This window comes from Gavialis gangeticus, unplaced genomic scaffold, assembly GCF_001723915.1.
Source record: "Gavialis gangeticus isolate Ggan-Ray unplaced genomic scaffold, GavGan_comp1, whole genome shotgun sequence".
Taxonomy (NCBI): domain Eukaryota; kingdom Metazoa; phylum Chordata; order Crocodylia; family Gavialidae; genus Gavialis; species Gavialis gangeticus.
This window is the reverse complement of record NW_017728980.1, coordinates 15,365,300-15,382,921: the sequence shown is the minus strand read 5'-3', so window position 1 is coordinate 15,382,921 and position 17,622 is coordinate 15,365,300. Positions and strand designations below refer to the sequence as shown.

The 17,622-nt window shown below is 60.8% G+C and overlaps 1 protein-coding gene across 1 annotated transcript; it reads right to left on the bottom strand.

Moving 5' to 3' along the window:
* Positions 1-729: 729 nt before the first annotated feature.
* On the bottom strand, positions 730-16,442 carry BCL9L (B-cell CLL/lymphoma 9-like). Its single transcript, XM_019510932.1, has 7 exons — positions 16,007-16,442; positions 12,995-13,117; positions 10,389-10,599; positions 9,549-9,633; positions 6,812-9,245; positions 4,656-4,916; positions 730-2,253 (listed from the first exon to the last, which is right to left on the bottom strand). Exons 1-7 carry the CDS (start codon positions 16,305-16,307, stop codon positions 1,097-1,099), a joined length of 4,572 nt encoding a protein of 1,523 aa, XP_019366477.1. The 5' UTR covers positions 16,308-16,442; the 3' UTR covers positions 730-1,096.
* Between the last annotated feature and the right edge of the window lie 1,180 nt (positions 16,443-17,622).

Genomic DNA, 17,622 nt, shown 5'->3' with positions numbered 1-17,622 from the left:
GCGCTTGACCCCGGCCCTGGCGCAACCCCCCGGCCGGCCAAGCCCCGGCCGCAGCAGCCGCTGCGCTCCAGCAGGGTGAGGAAAGCTGGCTTCGTCTTCTCCCTGGCCAACCTGGTGCGGGGCCTGTGGCTGCATGGGGCTGGGCCGGCCACCACAGTCCTGGCACTGGCAGCCAGCAGCCCCGAGCCCCAGCGCTCTGTGTGCAGAGCCCCTCGGGAAGGCTTGCCCAGCGTGGCCAGAGCCAGCACACGTGGCGCTCAGCACCTCGTCCCCCACAGCCAGGCGCGGGGGGGCAGGCAATGCTCCAGGAGGACGGGCAGGGCAGGGGGCAGCAGGAGGCAATACTTGGAGCAGACAGGGCTCCAGCAGCAGGAGGGGAGGCACAGGCATGGGCATGGGCATGGGCAGGCTTGCACAGCACGCCCAGGGGCAGCCTCAGAGGCCAAAGTGCTGCCGTGGCCGCTCTGAGCAGGCAAGGAGTAGCTTGCAGAGCTGGCGCCTGGGGTCAAGCTGCAGGACATGGCCTGGGGGCTGCACACACCTCTGCAAAGAGAGTAGCGGCTGCTCTGGCACAAGCCCTCATGCCGCACCTCTGCTCTCACGGCCTCGGGGAGGGGCGGGGGTTCGGCCCGCCCTGGCTTGGTGACTTGCTGTCAAGTTTTGTTGTGTGCTTTTGTTTTTTTCAAACAGATTTTGAGGCTTCTATTAAAACACAGAAATACAGAACAATTAAAAACCAGCACAAGTTTTGCCTTTCCCAGCGACCTATTTACAGCTAGTTCAAACCCCTTTTGACATTTTGGTTGCTTTAAAAAAACAACATAAAAAAACAAAACAAAAACCCCACTCTAAGAGGAAAAAAATAACTGAACATTTTACAACTGCTGCAGGATCTGGGAGCCCCTGGCTGCAACGCGGGTCTCATAGCGACTCCAATCCCAGCTCCCCCCTCCCCCCAAAGAAAGGATTCACATCACGTTTGCTGCACATCTGGTCTCCGCACAGAGGCACGTCCGATGTGGAGAACACCCCCACGGCCCCTAGGCCTGGCCCCCGCCTGCCCAGTAATCCCAGCCCCCCCCACACCCGGGCACGGCTAGAAGGGCAGGTTGGCCATGTTCCCCGGCCCGGGGAGGTAGTTCATTTGGCTGTCCAGGGAGACGCTCCGCTGCCTCATCTGGTGCGTGACCATGAGGTTCTGCTGAGGCGGGGGCCCCATAAGGGAGCCCTGAGGTGACATCATGTGCCCGGCCTGGGCGTACATCTCCCCCGACACAGACATGCTCCTCTGCTTGGCCTGCATCAGCATGAAGTTCTGCTGCGCCATGAGGCTCTGCTGCGGGGACATCACGCCCTGGTGCATGCTGCTGCCCATCATGCCCTGCTGCGGCGGCATGCCTGTCCTGCCCAGCACGGGCACCTGTCCCGGGTGACACATGGGCATGCCAAGTCCCCGCTGCACGCTCTGCTGCCCCGGGAGGCTGGGGGCCGCCATGCCCGGGCGCACGGGGGTCTGTTCTGTCATCATGTTCTGCAGGTTCATGAGGTGGAGGTTGGAAGGCTGCGATTTCGGAACTTGGGTGTCGCCCTTGGGGAAATACTGCAAGGTGCTGCTTGGCTTCTCAGAGGGGATGATCCTGGACAAGTCAAACTCGGGGATGCCCGTGGGTGTGGGGCGAATGACCTCGCTTAGCTCAGGGTCGTTCAGCACGGAGGCCACCCCTGGGAGCACCGCGGGGTAAGGCTCGCCAATCCGAGGAGGGATGCTCTTGCCCATCAGGTGCTGCTGTGGGGGCATCTGGCCAGGCTGCTGGGAGGGAAGGTCCTCTGGTGGTAAGGCCATCCCCGGGGGATAGTGCTGTTGCAGGCCAGGGCCGCCACCGCCTCCGGGGGCCATGGGCATACCTGCGGCTGGCGATGGCATGGCACCATGAGGCTGCTGCATGCGGGGGAACACCAGCTGGCTGGAAGGGATCATCTGAGAGCTGTTGGGCACAGGGCCACACTGCTGGTTCAGGGGGTCCTGATGCCCGGGGGGCAGCATCATGGGGTTCTGGCTGGGGATGCCCGCCCCCTGCGCCCCGGGGTGCATTGGAATGTTGGAGCCCAGGGGGTTTGGCGAGGACATCATGGAGGTGGGGGGCTCATGGGACAGTGGCTGCTGGCCAGGCAGGCTCATCCCCATGGGGCTCTGCGAGGATGCGGGCCCCACCGAGTTCAAGTGCAGCTGATTTGGCTGGTTTCCTGCAACACCTGATGGGGAGAGAGAGAAGAGGGTTAGCTTTGTGTCCCTGCACCTCTCCAGCCACTGGCAGCCCATCCCAGCAGCAGCCACGCAGAGAGCAGCCCCAGTCCCAGCCTGCAGTGTCAGACCCACTGTTCTCACCACAGCACCGCTCCGCAGAGGAGAGCAGCCAGCCAGAGCAAGTGGTTGGTGACCAGCACTTCCATCTCTGGCCCAGAGGGTCAGTGTGCTAGCGTGATGCACTGGCTGGCTGGCAATAGGTTCCAGGCACCGGAGCAGCCTGGCCCTGTAGTGGAGTTTCACCCTCGCCTGGAAGAACCTCGGGTCAGGGACTGTTGCCACAACCTGCCATCGGGGCACAGGTAGGTTTGGGGCTCCTAGCAGCCTGCTGCTCCCACGGTGCCTTCACCATGCGAGCCGTCTGCTGCGCAGGCCACACTGCAACCCCAGCACAGGGGAGCACCCTGTCGGCACAGTCACAGCCAGGAGGGTGGGAGGGAGTTTAGTACGAGGCATTATCCCCTGGCCGTGGACAGTGAGAACGAGCGAGCGACTCGCACCCCCAGCACTGCCCAGCTCCAGCACGTTCACACTGCTAGAGCTGGGTCAGGTTTCTTTGTTGCCAGAGCTGCAGCTTCAGGGGGCCACAGTTATAGTTGGAGAAATAAGGTGGAAGAGACCCCAGAGGGCATCGACCTGATCCCCGCTCGAGGCAGGATCAGCCCTGTCTAAACCTCCCAAAGATGCACAATCAAGCCTGTCGCACAGGCGCGTTGTCCGAGGACACCGAAAGCATGCAAAGCTGCCCAGGTAAAGCAGGGGACAATGGTCCCACTGCTGTTAGCAAAATACACCCGGAAATGCACTTGAGAGATCTTGGGCAGAGGCCGTGCCCCCTGCTACAGAGGACAGCAAAACCCCCATCTGTACCAATCTGACCGTGTGGTAAAATTCCTTCCTGACCCCAAATGTGGCAATCGGCCTGACTCCCAAGCAGAGGGGCACAGTCCTCTAGCCAGGGACATCCAGGTTTTAGTCCCAGCTGGAGCACTGCACAGCCCAGTCACAATCCCCATCCTGGCCTGAAGGCAACAAAGTCCCCCATATACCTGTAGCAACAGGAAAGGGGAAAACATCCTTCCTGGCCTCATATGGCACCCAGCAAAGCCCAGAAGCCTAGGAAAAACAAACACCCTTCATTCTGCTCTGCAACCTGGGAACAGCAGGGGTAACCCACATATCACACCCTCTCACCGGACAGTCAGTTTCCTTTCTGTGTCCTCTTTTTATAACTGACCACAGCCTATCCAATCTCCCTCAGCTTTGGGCACCAGAGCTCTTGTTACCTCCCAGCAATTCATCTGGGCATAGCTTTTCCTGGAGGATCCCTGACCAATGCTTATGCTTCTTGAACACCTCCAGTGATGGGGATTCCACAACTGCCCACCTGGGCCCAGCTCTGCAGATCCTCACAGTCAAAATAACTATCAACAAGTTTGGAAAAAAGACGCTAGTTGCTGATTCTTAATTTGGAAAACTGCCAGTTTTTTTAAGGGTTTAAAAACCTCAAACCCAAGTGTCTCCATTGATTGGAGACTTCTTATTTCCCTCCAGTTCAGCCACCAAACCAAAAGCACTGGCCATGCACTCTGCTCCCCTCCCTCATGCTCCCTGTGCCACGGAGGGCTGCCGACGCTGTTCTGAAGGTTCAGCTGAAGAGCTCTTACACAGCACCTCAGCCACACGGCTCTGACTCTTCGGGCATTGCAGCCTACACACCCAGCCAAGTAGCCAGGCTCTGCCCAGAACCTCCATCCCGCCAGGGACAGGCCGGAGTACCATACAAGACAACGCTCTGTGCTGGAGATCCTAGAAATCAGCTCTTACCGGGGGACAGGAAAAGCTGGGGACATCCCAAGTGCAGGGAGAGACCCTGGAGCAGATGGCTGTGGGGGGAGCTGTGCACAGCAGGATGAGATGACTGGGGGGGGTGAGGAGGAGCTGCAGATCCGGTCCCTTGCCCATGCACACACCCTGCCCTGGGCTGGCAAGGAGAAGCAGACACCAGAACAGCCCTGCACCCGCAGCCACGTGAACCAATGCACTGCTCTGCCCCAGGCTCCAAGGGCTTCACAAACTGGTAACAAACAGGAGGCTGCGGGGGATAGCAGCTCTGCAGCTCCAGTGAAGCAGCTTAGTCCATGGCATCCAGGGAGCAGAGAGTGCCAAGGCCCCTGATTACACCCTGGGGTAGGGTGGTGGGGCAGGTGCCACTGCTGAGCCACACGTTTTCACAGAGATGGGAGCAGAAGCCAGGTGGCCTGCTCTCCCCCTGGCAGGCCTGCAGCCACTGGATTGATCCTGTCCCTCTAAGACCCAGCTGCAGCCTTCTCTCCCTGCACGAACGTACCTGCCATGCTTCCCGGCGGGAGCATGGGCCTGTCTGGGAGCAGCTCATCATCAGAGGTGGCAATGGTCTTGATGGCATTGTGGTAGAGTGGCGTGGAGCTGGGCATGGCGTACTTGGACATCTGTGACATCATCAGCGAGAGGGGGTTCTGGGAGGGGGATGGATCTGGAGAGGAAGTAAAAGGCATGTTGGGATTCAGGGTGCTAGAGGGGTTACTGGCTGGTGCGGAGGAACTGCTCCTAGGCCCAGGAGGCAGAGAACCTGCAAGCAAGAGAGAAACCAGCTTAGCGCTCTCGCCAGGGACAGTGGATGGCAGAGGAGCCCACGAAGACCAACCCAGCCTGGCCCAGAACTGAGCCCACAGGACCAAGGACATGCCGTGCTGGGATGTCACTGCATAGCGGCCTCAGCGCCAGACACCCTAAGCTGTGCCAGCATCCTGCTCCAGTCCAAACCCAGCGTCCTGACTGGACCCACTGCTCACTGTCCTAGTCAGAGAAGGAGAGAGGCTGATTCTGGGACAGAGGGCACCAAGTGGGAGCTGGTATCTGACCTGAGTTGAGAGTGCTTTGCCCCACCCCTCCCCCCATGGCTTATTTTCAAATCTCAGCTGGAACCTCAATGCAAAAGCCCAGTGTCTAGAGCCCACACAGAGACCACAAACCTATGGCACTGTATGTGCAAACATGCACAAGTAAGCACACGCGTCTGCATGAGAAATGCATGGCTGGTGGCAAGGCTTGGCTGACACCTGCCCTGGCGGGCAGCAGGGGATGGGGTTGATGTGTGCAGAGCATCCGGTGAGCAACCCCCACCCTGCAGTGTCAGAGTAGTTGGGATCAAGCACCCAGCATTTCCAGGGGCCTCCACTGCAGCACCGCATGCCCTCAAGGCCTCCTCAGGCAAACAGGAGCTGATGGGCACAAAGCATTTGAAGCATGGACAGGATATGAGGGTTTGCTGGGGGAAGGGAGGTCAGTCTTGCTTGGAGACATCAGGGACAAGACAGAGCTCCCCAGTGCAGGGAGAGGCACCTGCTTTTCACCCCTCCAGATGGACGCAGCAGAAAAGATGTGGAGTGGAGGACTTAGAACAGTCCCAGAGCAGGTGGGTAGGGAGGAGGTGGCCAGAAGCAGTCTTCCAGGGATACCCGAGGAAAGGACAAGCTCCCCTCAGAAGCAGGGACAGCTGGCACAGAGGAGAAGTGACAAGGCCCGCCAAAGCGACAGGGGCACAGGGAGGAGCCCAGCCACCAAGTCCTGACTCCCGGGCTCCTGCTCTATCCATTAGGTTGCCTGGCCTCCACAATTCAACCCAGACCTAACCCACCCTGCCCCCTGCAAGACATCGCCCAGACACAGAGACACCAGGAAACAGGCACGTGGGCACCAGCCCAAGACACCGTGCAGCCTCCCCGGGCTTTGGAATGCAGCACGACAGGTTTGTCCAACACCACGTGCGCACACGCACTTACCAACACCCTTCTCGTGCTGCACTGCCTGTGACTCTGGCCTTTACCTGTTGAGCAGTGGGATGCGGGAGGCTGAAGCCTCCGCCTCATCTCTAACTCAGTTTCGCCTCTTCCCCACAAGAGCAGTCACCGCCTTCCAGACTGGCCGGCCTGTCTCCCTTCTCAGGAACGAGAGAGCAGGGATCCCACTGGGGACTAAGCAGCTGCTGGCATTAATCTCCCCTGGGAGGGCAGCAGTGGCGAGGGCTGAGCAGGTTCATTCAGCACAGACTTCCCCGGTCTAAGCACCTGCTTGCTTCTCCCCAGTGCCACAGCTCTTGCCCAAGGCCAGCATGTGGCACCAAAAGGAGAAGTCCAGGGGGAAGGGAAGCAGCACCATCACCCTGAGAAGGGGCTGTTAATTTTTGCAATTCAAATATTTCCTTCAAATCAAGCAAAGGCTCAGTGATTCGTGTGGCCAGACAGCCCTGGTGCTGGGGTAACTGGCTAACACACGGGGTGGGCAGGACATGGCTGACAGAGTTTGTGGCACATTGGGTAAAGCTGCACTGAGTCCCTGGTGTCAGAGGACACGAGACAAAGGGCCACAGAGGCTGTCGGGGCACAGGGCACTCGGGCCCACGCCTATGCATGCTCCCATGCGCCCGCGTTTGCTCGCAGCGGCGGCTCACACATGCCAGCTTACCCTGCTCCATCCCTCCCAGGGAAGATGCTGAGTTCATGCTGATGGGCTGCTTGCTCTGGCTGACTCCTGGACTTGAAAGAGTGGTTTTTGGAGAAGGCACCCACGCAGGGGAAGGAACAGCCATGGAAGGGGACTTCAAGCGGCTTGGGGAGCTGGTAGGCGACCGGACACTGAGGGAGGAGCTCATCACCTGGGGCGACTTGAGGGGCCCGGCTGGGTTGGCAGGCGGCACGCTGACCATCTGCGAGGGCGTCTGCGGGGACTTGAGGTTGGCTGAGGGGGAAGTACCCAGGGGCGAGTGCACCTGGCTGAGCGTCGGGGATTTGAGATGGCCCATGCCAGGAGAGTTCATCTGGCCGATACTGATCGTGAGGTCGGAGGGCCGGCGGCCCAGGCCCCGCGAAGGTGCCGGGTGGATGCTGGCCCCCTGGCTGGGAGGGGGATTGGAGGCGGGTGGTAAGGGGATGTGACTGAGCCTGGTGGTGCTGCCGATGGTGCCAACAGGCAGGGTACCCTGCTCAGGGGTGAACATGTCCGAGGAGCTACCCATCTCCTGGGGCAGGCTGTGATAGGGGCCCTGGCCACTGGGGAAGCCTTGCTGGCCCTGGCTGGCAAACTGCGAAGGGATCATCATTTTCTGGGGCGTGCCCATCATCACGCTGCTGCTGCCGTTCTGGGCTCTCGCCCTAGTCACCTCCTCTGGGCTCATGCCCTGGTGGCCCATCATGTCAGGGCCCCTCATCTTCTGGGACATCAGCATCTGCTGCTGCGGCGTCATCTGGACGTTGAGGTTCATGTTCATGTTCATGTTGACATTCATGTTCATGTTGAGGTTTCCAGGGCCCAGGGGCGTGTCCATATCGCGGAGGCTTGACTGGCTCATGGGTGGACTCAGCATCCCTCTGGTCCCTGCGAAGTCCATGCCCAGGGGTGCACCACCCAAGCTCTCCCCTGGCATCTGGCCAGGAAACATAGATGGGTCCATCTGCCGGTGAGCTTGTATCATCCTCTCCATCTCCATGCCTTGGCTCATGGAGCTGCCCGACATCCCCATGGGCCTCTGCACTGCCACGGGGCGCTTCTCCATCAGCTGGTGCCTCAGGATCTCCTCCCTGGCTCGGGGGGTCATGAACCGCTCAGGGTCCCCCTGTCCCGAAGGGTAGGGCAGATTCCCTTGTGGAAAGTTCCCAGGGCCCCCGATGGGGGGCATGTCATCACTCCACCCCATGCCGGGTCTGACTGGCCGCTGCATGGCATTCATGGGCCCGAGCGCATCCATGGGCATGTTCTGCATCGCACCAAAGCCAGGGACCCGCTGCATCTGACTGCCAGGGAACCGCGGGCCTGGGAAGGGGCCTCCCCTCAGCGGCATGGGGTCCTGGACATCAATGGGCCCTCGCAGCTGACTGCCCATGCCCGGTGGCCACTGCTCCCCAGGCTTGCTGTGGTAGGGTGGTGGCGGGCCTCGCATGATCATGCCACTCATGGACTGAGGGATCATCATCTCCTGCATGGGCCGGCCATGGATGCTAATCTGCTCTTCCTTCCGCCGCTTCTCCTCATAGTACTCCTCCTGCAGCTTCCTCCAGGCCACCTGCTCTGGGGTCAGGTTATCCTGGTTCAGGCGCTGCATCATCATGTTCATCTGCTGGCCCATGTCAGAGCCCGGGTGGTGGGGGACCTCGTGCTCCAGGCTGGGCCCCCCTAGGCTCTGCGTCTGGGAGATCATAGACTGCAGGGGCTCTTCATATTTCTTCATGGCAGTAGGTGGTGGCGGGGGCTGGGCAGGGGGAGGCTGTGGCTGGGGGGCAGCACTGCCCTCGCTGGTGCTTTGGTTGGACTTCAGGAAGGGCTCAGCCTCCCCACTGCGCAGGAACATGCGCTCAATGTCCCGCAGAGTCTGCAGAGAGCGCTCCCGGTGCTCCAGCTGCTCCTTGGAGAGGCCCTCTGAGTTCAGGGGGTTCCTGGGGCCCAACCCGGCCTGCCCGTTCCCAGCTGTGCCAGGGCCAGGGCCAGAGCCAGGGCCGGGGCCGGGGCCAGGGCCAGGGCCAGGGCCAGGGCCAGGGCCATCCCCCAGCAAGGTGGAGGTGGAGGTGCTGGATGAGTCCCCCAGCCCGGGCTGCATGGCAGTGGCAGTGGCTGTGGGCGTGTTGGGGTGGTTGCTTCCAGACTGGTTGCTACTGCTGCTGTTCCCCACAGAGTTGGGAGTCAGGTCTCTCCGGACGTCATCTCCAGCCCCTTCCTGGGGCAGGGCCACCGGCGTGGGCAGAGCGGTCGGGGTGATGCCCTGGGGCGGGGGCGGCGGCTGGGCTGGGGGCGGCTGTGGCTGTGACTGACTGCCCTGAGGTGCGGGGGGCTGGGATTGTGGAGTGTTGGCAGCAGGCGGGTTAATGGGCAGCTGCTCAGCACCCGCCAGCACCTTGGGAGCTGGAGCCTGGTGGAGGAAGGGGAGGTGGCAGTCAGTGGCGAACATTCACAATAGTGTTCTGCCCTAGGACCCTGAACCCTGCTGCATACCCCCTGCCAGCAGCCCTTTCTGAATGGGTCCCACAAAGGTGCATCCTCCTGTACCCCCTCCCCACAGGTAGCCCCTTCCTCCACAGAGCAGCTGAGCTGCTTCCCCCCTCAGCAGAGAGCAAGGAGCAGGCTGGGGGCAGGCTGTGATGGCCGTGGCGCTGGCCAGGGGCCTGAGTCAGCAGCAGGTGCCAAAGGCAGTGCCGGCACATGCCAGCCATACCTGGTCCAGCTTTGCCCGGGGAACGTTCTGCTGGTGGTAGGCCAGGATGGAGTCAGCGCGGCCCTGCAGGACAGCTTCTGCAGCACTGAGGAAAGAGCACAGCCAGTCACAAACACACACAAACGCACTGCCAAGAGCTGGTAGAGAGCAGCACCACCTTGGAGCCACAGGCCCCAGCAAGACAATCTCTGCCTTCCCTTTCTCCACGGGAATGGAGGAAGCCCAGGGCTCACTGTGTGGGGCATGGGCCTAGCAGGGCAGTGGACTGCACTCCTACCTGCTGTATGCGGACCCTACAGTCTCTCTCTAATGAGACTGCAACTGCCTCAACAGTTCCCTTCTCCCACCTGCAGTGCTGCACACTGTGCTGTGCTCAGCACTGGCTGCTGCACAGTAACCACAGATTCTGCGTGGATCCAGTGTGCCAGGGAAATACCTTCAGATATGCCCCGTGAAACCAGCCAGGCACTCCACAGCTGCACAGCCAGATGCTGTGCAGCAGAATACAAGGACGAAGCTGCGTGGTGCTGGGACTCACTGAAGTCTGCTCTCCCTGGCACAGTCTGAATCGAGCCATCAGTCCACCTAGCCCGGATCCTGCCCTGTTCCCACTGATTCTGTTTTGTGCCTGTTGCTGTCATGCAGGAAGGCGGCATGTGAGCACTACTGGGAGGAAGCTCCTAATCAGTGTGAAGTACCTCTAATAGGGCCCCTGAAGCCAGTGCTGGAAGAATGCAGTTGGAGACCCATGCAGTGCAAGCCAGAGGCCCAGGGAGCCTCCCTGTCACCTGCAGAGGCAGCTGTGCCTGCAGCTCCGCCAGATGAGGGGTTGCCACTTACGTGTTGGCCAGGTTCGTGGTGAAGACGTAAACGAACTGGGAAGGCTGCTTTCCAGTGCTGCCACTTCCACTCCCTGTACCATCAGGCCGCAGGCCGGGGGTAGCGCCATGTGGGGTGCTGGAAGAACCGGTCTCATTCAGGCTTGGCAGTGGGTTGGACCCTGGCCCAAGCTGCGGAGCTGTGGACATTGCAGGATCTGCTACATTACAATCTGTGGGAAGGACAAGAGCAGAGCCCTTACACCACAGCCCACGCAGCAGAAGCAGCCAGGCAGCACCCCAGAGCCAGCACAACAAAGCACGTGCCAACTGCCTGCAGCAGGGCAATTAGAGCTGGGCACGGAGAACTAGGGAGCCCAGGACTCAGACCTGGGGGGGCTGCCTATCGGGACAGAGGGGCACTGGCCACAGTACTGCGTGTCTGTGGCTGGAAGAGCAGGGGTCTTAGGCTGGGGCTGACGGCACATGCAGGAGAAGCAGGCAGCATCTCTGCCCCTTGCTCCACCCTGTAACAACACTGTCTGAACACAAGGCAGAGGGGAGAGACCACACATGGTCCCTGGCCCCACAGGAGAGCCTAGGCTGCACGTTCCCCCAGTGCCCGGCAGATGGCAGCACAGGGCAGGGATTCCCACCACGGGTGGCAGTGACCTAGAGCCAGGGCCAGGGCTCCTGCCCTTCTGCCTGGGGCAGGCGGAGCTGCCCCATGCCCACCCCGCCCCAGGGACAGCTGGGCAGCAGTGGGGGGGGGGGCGACGACGGACACCACGCAGGAGCAATGATCACCATCATTATTAAATAATGCCCTTAATTAATATTAAAGATAGCTGTAATTAACAACACCACCACTTGGTGTCTGGCATCTGCTTATCACCACCGGCACCTTGAACAGGCTAGCACACATCTGGCAGCAGCTGTCCTGCCCCACAAGCCCCTGGCGCCGGCAGTGCAGTGCAGGACAGGGACCCCTGCAAAAGGGCCCTCCAGGCCTGCAAGCAGCAAAAGAGGCCGATGGGCAGGGCCCACTCTGGGCTGCATCTGGCAGCCTCAGGAAAAGCAGCCCTTGGCTCAAACCTGGCACCCAACATGGACCTCCAGCCCCTTTGAAAGGGTAAGCTAGTGCCACTGCCTCGTTGGGAGGGGCGCGGCAGGGAAATGAGTTGCCCCAGCTCACCTAGTGAACCACGACCAGAGCCAAGTGCTGAGCCCCGGAGTTCTGGCTCCCAGCTCATAGACTGTGCTCTGGACTATGCTGCCCCCGACAGAGATCCACAACAAGGAGCCTCAAATGGCCACCTGCACACCTAATCAGCTTGCAAAGCAGAGCAAGGCACAAGGGCTGCTCTGTAGGTCCTGATGCGCTTATCCCTCCTCCTCCGGCTGCAGCCAGCCGCACGCCCGCCCGGCAGAGGGCAGGATGCTTACACTAGGGCTTCCCATGCCACAGCAATGTCTAAACACTTGCTCCGGACTTTCGCATTCTACCAGCTTCTAGGCAGAGGCAGCAGGATTGCTGCACAGCCCTGCAGTGACCAGAGAAGCCTCTACAGGAGAGGTAACAACAGGAAATCTGGCCCAGAAAGTGCAGTTAAGAGCTATGAGATCTGCAGCCTGAAGTATAAGCACTGGGAGTGCTCTGGGAACCCTAGGGCCATGCTCCGATTCACACCTGGAGCCTCGCAGCGTTGTAACAATGTCACCTTTGCACGATTCAGTTTGCCACACAAAGGATGTAACCGAGGCCAGAAGCTCAAGGCGGAGACGAGAGGGGACAGGGATGCACAGACACACCAAGGGGGACACCTGGGCGCTCCTCTGCCGACCCCAGATGTTGGAGTCCTGGGGCCAAACAGGAAGGATGGTTCCAGGTAGTGACTTGTTTCCAGGCCAAAGAGCAATGAGGCATCTGTAACACACCAGCCAGATGCGGGCAGCAGAGGAGGGTGCAGTGGGAACCAAGGAAGCGGAGGCTAAAAATCTATCGATAAATCTCACCATTCTCCAGGGACTTACAAAAAAACAGCCCAGGCCTCAACCTGAGCTGGCCTTTAAATCAAGTTAAAAGCCCTGACCAGGAATTAAGCAAGTGTGGTGTGTGCTAGTTAACTCAGGCTTGACCAGACTCTTGTCAAGCTCTTACCCATCCATTTGAAACCAGACTGCAGCTACCTCCAAAAACAGCTGCAGTGACCCTGGAGCTGATGGCAGCGATGGAGACCTGAGCCCTTGACAGGCACTGTCAGCAGCACGGTGTGGGAAGATACCCACAGTATGTGAAGGCCCCTCCATGTGTCCTGCTGCGGAGCTGCGCCAGCATGGGCTATGAACAGCAAGGCCCATCTACTGAGGAGGAGACGGGGGAAAGTGCCTCCTCCAGAGGCAGGGCGAGGGACTGATCCAGTCCAATGTGCCCCTCGTGCCCCGCAGACTGCACCTCAGCTACTCCCCAGCAGCTCTCTCGTGCCACCCATGCAGCAACACACTTACAGCTCTGCCCCGACGATGCACATGCCACACTCAGCCCCCACCCGTGACCTGCAAGGCCAGCTGTCCTCTGGGAGCCTGCGTGGGCCACAATGCAGGGACAGGGCAAACTGGGGCACTCACTGTGTGCGCTGCTGACAGGCTTGTCGTCCTCCTCGCTGTCTGGGCCGGAGCACCATTCGTCCCCGCTGTACGGCTGCTTCCTCTCCAGAACGCACCGCCGCTTGCTGCGAGGAGCCACCTCACCTGCAGGGGACAGACCGCGTCACCACACTGGAATGGCAAAGCCATGGGCCACAGGGCGCTCACCCTCACCAGCCCCAGGCAGGCAGGCCCAAGCTGGCAAAATCAACCTGAGGGTCAAGGCACGAAGACTCTATTCCCGCCTCAGGCCTGCCGTGAGGCCAGGGACCAGGCCGCAACAGTTCAGCAGCAATGCCTGGCTGCACGTGCCTGAGGCACGGCTAGCATAGCTGCCGCGAGCAGGGTCGGGGCCCAGGCCAGGTGCTGCTGGTGCACCCCTGCTCTGATGCAGCCACTACTCACGGGGGCCCAGGCTGCCACCACAGGGCTGTTGACGTGGACGCAAGGTTGCTTGTCAGGTGCCCAAGTCCCAGCACCATTTCGCAGCCACGGCCCAGGCACTTCATGGGGGCAGAGCAGCTGCTGGAGCATGGAGGGGACAGCTCAGTGGATACCAGCCATCTCCTCCATTCACAAACCTCAGTCTGGAGTAACGGGTGGGGAAGGGGCCGGGGGAGGCTCATCAGAGGCTGCTGGAAGGACTGTCCCCAGGAAGGCAGCTCCCCAGGCTTTGCCCTGACTGGCTGGGAGGTGCTGAGCCACAGGGCTCCCAAACCCTCCCTGTGGAAACAGCCCCACTCTCCCCTCCTCCCCCCGGCCAGCACAGTGCCAGGCACTTCTCTTGGTATCCAGCCCAGAGCTTCCTCGCTCGGCCTTAGCCCAGGTCTCCCAACACGGCACCAGCACTCGCTGCCCCGGATGGGGTTCAGACCCCCACAGCCCAGGGCAGCTCCCCCCTCAGCCAGACACGCCAGCCTCCCTCCTGACAGCCCAGCCTCGCACTCAGATCCCTCCCCATTGGTCCAGTCAGGTGCCGCAGCCAAGAGGACGGGCCATTTGGTTTGTTTATGACCAAAGTCACATGCCAGCCCTCCCAGCCCAGCAGGTAATGGACAACAGCTGGTTTCTGTTGGGCCAGGGCTGGGATGGCCTCGTGAGAGCTGGGGGCCCTGGCAGCCGCTCGCCTTGGCTGGAGCAGCAGCCACAGGCTGCACGGGGGAAGGCTCAGCTCCATCACTGGCAGATGGCTTCATGCTCCCAGAGCTAAGTCCTTCAGCAAGGAAGCAGGCAGGAAAGCAGCTACTCCCCTGTGCTTTCACTGGTCTCAGGACCTGGCCTGTCTTGCCCGCATCAGGTGCCAAGAGGCAGCAAGCAGGTGAGGCTGGGGCAGCCCCACACACTGCCAGCATCAGGACAGCCACAGACAGCAAAGATCTGCTCTTCCATCCCAGCATCAAGGCATTCAGCAGAGCCCTGCTATTCACCTCAGGCCTGCCGGGGTGGGGGGGGCGTTCAACCAGGACGGCCCTGTAGTCTGTGGCGGGGGCATCACAGAGCTTTGTCCTGAGGTTCCCTGTCACAGCTGGCAGCTTGGAGGGACACGCATTATTCACTAGAAGGAGCCAGCAAACCCAGACACTGCCCACCTTCTGCTCCGGGACACCAAGCGCAAGGCGCAGCACTGGTGTCGGGGATGCATACTGGGAATGGGAGGGGACTTGCACATACTGCTTCACCCTTTGGGGACACCTCTCCCCTGGAGTCCCAGAGCACTGTGCACACTCAGCTCCTGTCGCCAGTCCACCAACGGGGCAGATTTAGAGAGGGAAACATTGTCCTAGTCACACAGGAACAGGCAGTGGCAGGGCCTGGACTAAGACGCCGGAGCAGTAGCTGCCAATTTTCTGCTCTGAACCCTGTTGCCCCTGTCACGCGGACAAGCGGCCTGCAGCTGCATTAGAGTCAGACATGATGGCACCCACACCTGGGGGCCAGGGAATGGCAGGAGATTCAAGCACCCAATGCTGAGTCCCCTGCAATGACCCATCCACATCAAAGCTAGGGCAGAGCAGGCTTCTGTGAATTCACATGGTGAACATGAGCAACCCCAGCTAATCAGACAAGCCCCAGGGCACGAGCCAGCTCCCACGCACGTGGCTGGGAAGAAACATTTCCAAGTAGCAGGACAAAGCCCACTCCAACACCCCTGCACCCTGTGAGGCAGCTGGTGCTGGCTGCTCAGGAGGATGCTGGCCCAGCTGGAGGCCTAGCCTGGCAGCTCCTGCCTTCCTGCAGGCATCCACACACAACCTGGATTATCCGTACATGTTTCCCAAGGGCCAGGGCAGACGTGCTGCTTCTGTGCAGAGCTGCTTCAGGCCAACACAAGAGGACAGCTCTGGGTGGAAACTTGAATGCTGCCCAAGGAACTTGCTTTCCAAGGCATTGGCATTGTGCTCCCAAGTCTTCTCCAGTGCCCCACGCAGGCCCTGGGCATGGCTGTGCTCCACGGAGCCTACAGGCTGCCCCAGGCTCCCAAGAGGGAGGAGTGCTGGTTCAGACATTTTCCAGAAGCCACACAGGAGCTGTCCCCCATGAGCGAAACCACGTAGCTCTTCAGCCAGCCAGGCTTGCCCCCCGCCCTGCTGACCACCACGGCATCCAGTCTCTGCCACAAGCCGCAGAAGAGCAGACCAATCCCAGGACCTGCTTCCCACCTGCCCACTGGGGCTGGCCTGACACCCGTGACCACATTGCTGCCCACCAGGTCCCAGCAGCCCGTGGGAAACACCCCACCTGCTGCCAGCCAGGGGCTACAGTGCAGGGCAGGCCCCGAGGCCAGCTGGGCAGAAGACACCCACCCTGACCATCCCAGCACCTCCCGCTAGGGCACCAGGAGACGAGCCCAGCATGGAGGGAGCTCCCAGCCCGCCCGGGGGGCCGTGCTGCAGGGAGGGTGACGGACGCCGACGGCTCTGGGTGCAAGCGGCTGCCAGGGGCAAGGGGCAACAGAAGGAAGAGCCGCCCGGGCAAGGCCTGCGTGAGCATTACCTTTCGGTTCCGTGTCCAACGAGGGGGTGCTGGCTTCCCGCTGCTCTCCCGAGTCCACCGAGATGCTTCGCTCCCGCTTCCCTTTGCCCTTCAAGGACCCGAAGTTCGGGAGAGCGTTCTGGCTGTTTTTCAGTCCAGAGTTGCCAGGAGAAATCTGACTGGCTTTGCCGCCATGATTTCCCGCCCCCACGCCCTTAGACCCCAGGTTGCAGGTGGGTCCTTGGCTCACATTATGGTGCTGGGACTGGGCACCACTGTTACCTGTCTTTCCATGATTGGTCAGTTTATTGTCAGGGTGCATTTGATTGGCTAAAACTTTTGGCAGCGACAGTAGACGGAGCTCGAAGTCCCTGCTGCTGCTGCTGCTGCTGCTGCTGCTGCTTCCCTTTGGTCAAACACCTGCAAAGAGAGACAGGGGTCAGTAAGCTGCTCGCACCCTGCTACAGACCCCCCCCGCCCTGGCACCCCACCACATCTCAGCTAGGGCATCTGCACCCACACGCCCTTGCCCCACTGAGAGAGTACCTGGCCCACTGTGCCATCACCAAGGCCCAGCAGGTCCTAATCCGCAAGAGCTGTCCCACTGGACAGTGCTAGGACAAGGCAACGGTGCGAGCCTAACCACAGTCTGAAAGGGGAACTGGTCGGACTCCGTGAGAACAACCCGAGACCCTGACTCCCCCGAGCACACTCTGGAGGGCGTTTCTGGCAGGACGACAGAATCGGCACAACGGCGTTTTCTCAGCTGCGCGTAGCTGAGTGTTACGCTGCCCCAAAGCCCCCGGGAATCCCAGCTCTGGCTCTGCTGTGCCTCGGGGCTGCTGGGACTTCCCAGGGGCAGCAGAGACAGGGCCAGTGACGCACACCAGGTCTTGACCACTTGAGCTAATGGAGAATCTGCCGTGCTGTGGCTGCACAAGACACAGCACAGCAGCGGCACGTGCACCCTGGTACGTCGCCCTTTGCCCCTGCTGGCTATGGGTGCTCCTCGTGCACACATGCTCTCTCTCACATGGAAGTGCTCTGGGCACCATCTGCCATGTGCAGAGCAACTCTGTGGTCAGAGCAACTCCGACTCAGAGCAGAAATGCAGAGTCCAGAACCCAGGACCCTGTGCCAGGGTCTGGAGCAACCACAGCCACTGAAGTTCAAGCTCTTGGCAAACCACATGGGAAGCCCCGTCCCCACAGACAGGGGCGTGGCCAGGGGACAGACACAGTGGAGAGTCCTGAGAAGGGACGAGGAGCCGTGGTGGAGGGGAGAGAAAGGGGCTCTGTTTTGAGGAGCTGCAGGACAGGAGGAAGGAAGACGCTGGCTGGAGCAGGAGCAGGGGAAGAACCTGCCAGGCAATCTTCTCCATTGCCCCACTCTCCAGGTCACACACCTTGTCCTGTCCTGAGAGGGGATGCTCCAGGCCAGCTGGGTGAGATGATGCCAGGGAGCAGGAGGATGCCAGAAGGAGCATAGCGATGCCCTCCTGAGCCCCGCCTGGGGAGGCGCAGCTCTCTGAACCACCCCGTAGGCAGCCTGTAGGATGGGGAGACAGTATGTAGCCTGCTTAGATGGGGCTTCGGAAGAGGGAAGGGAGGGTCCTGCCACCCCCGCCCCCACTGCCC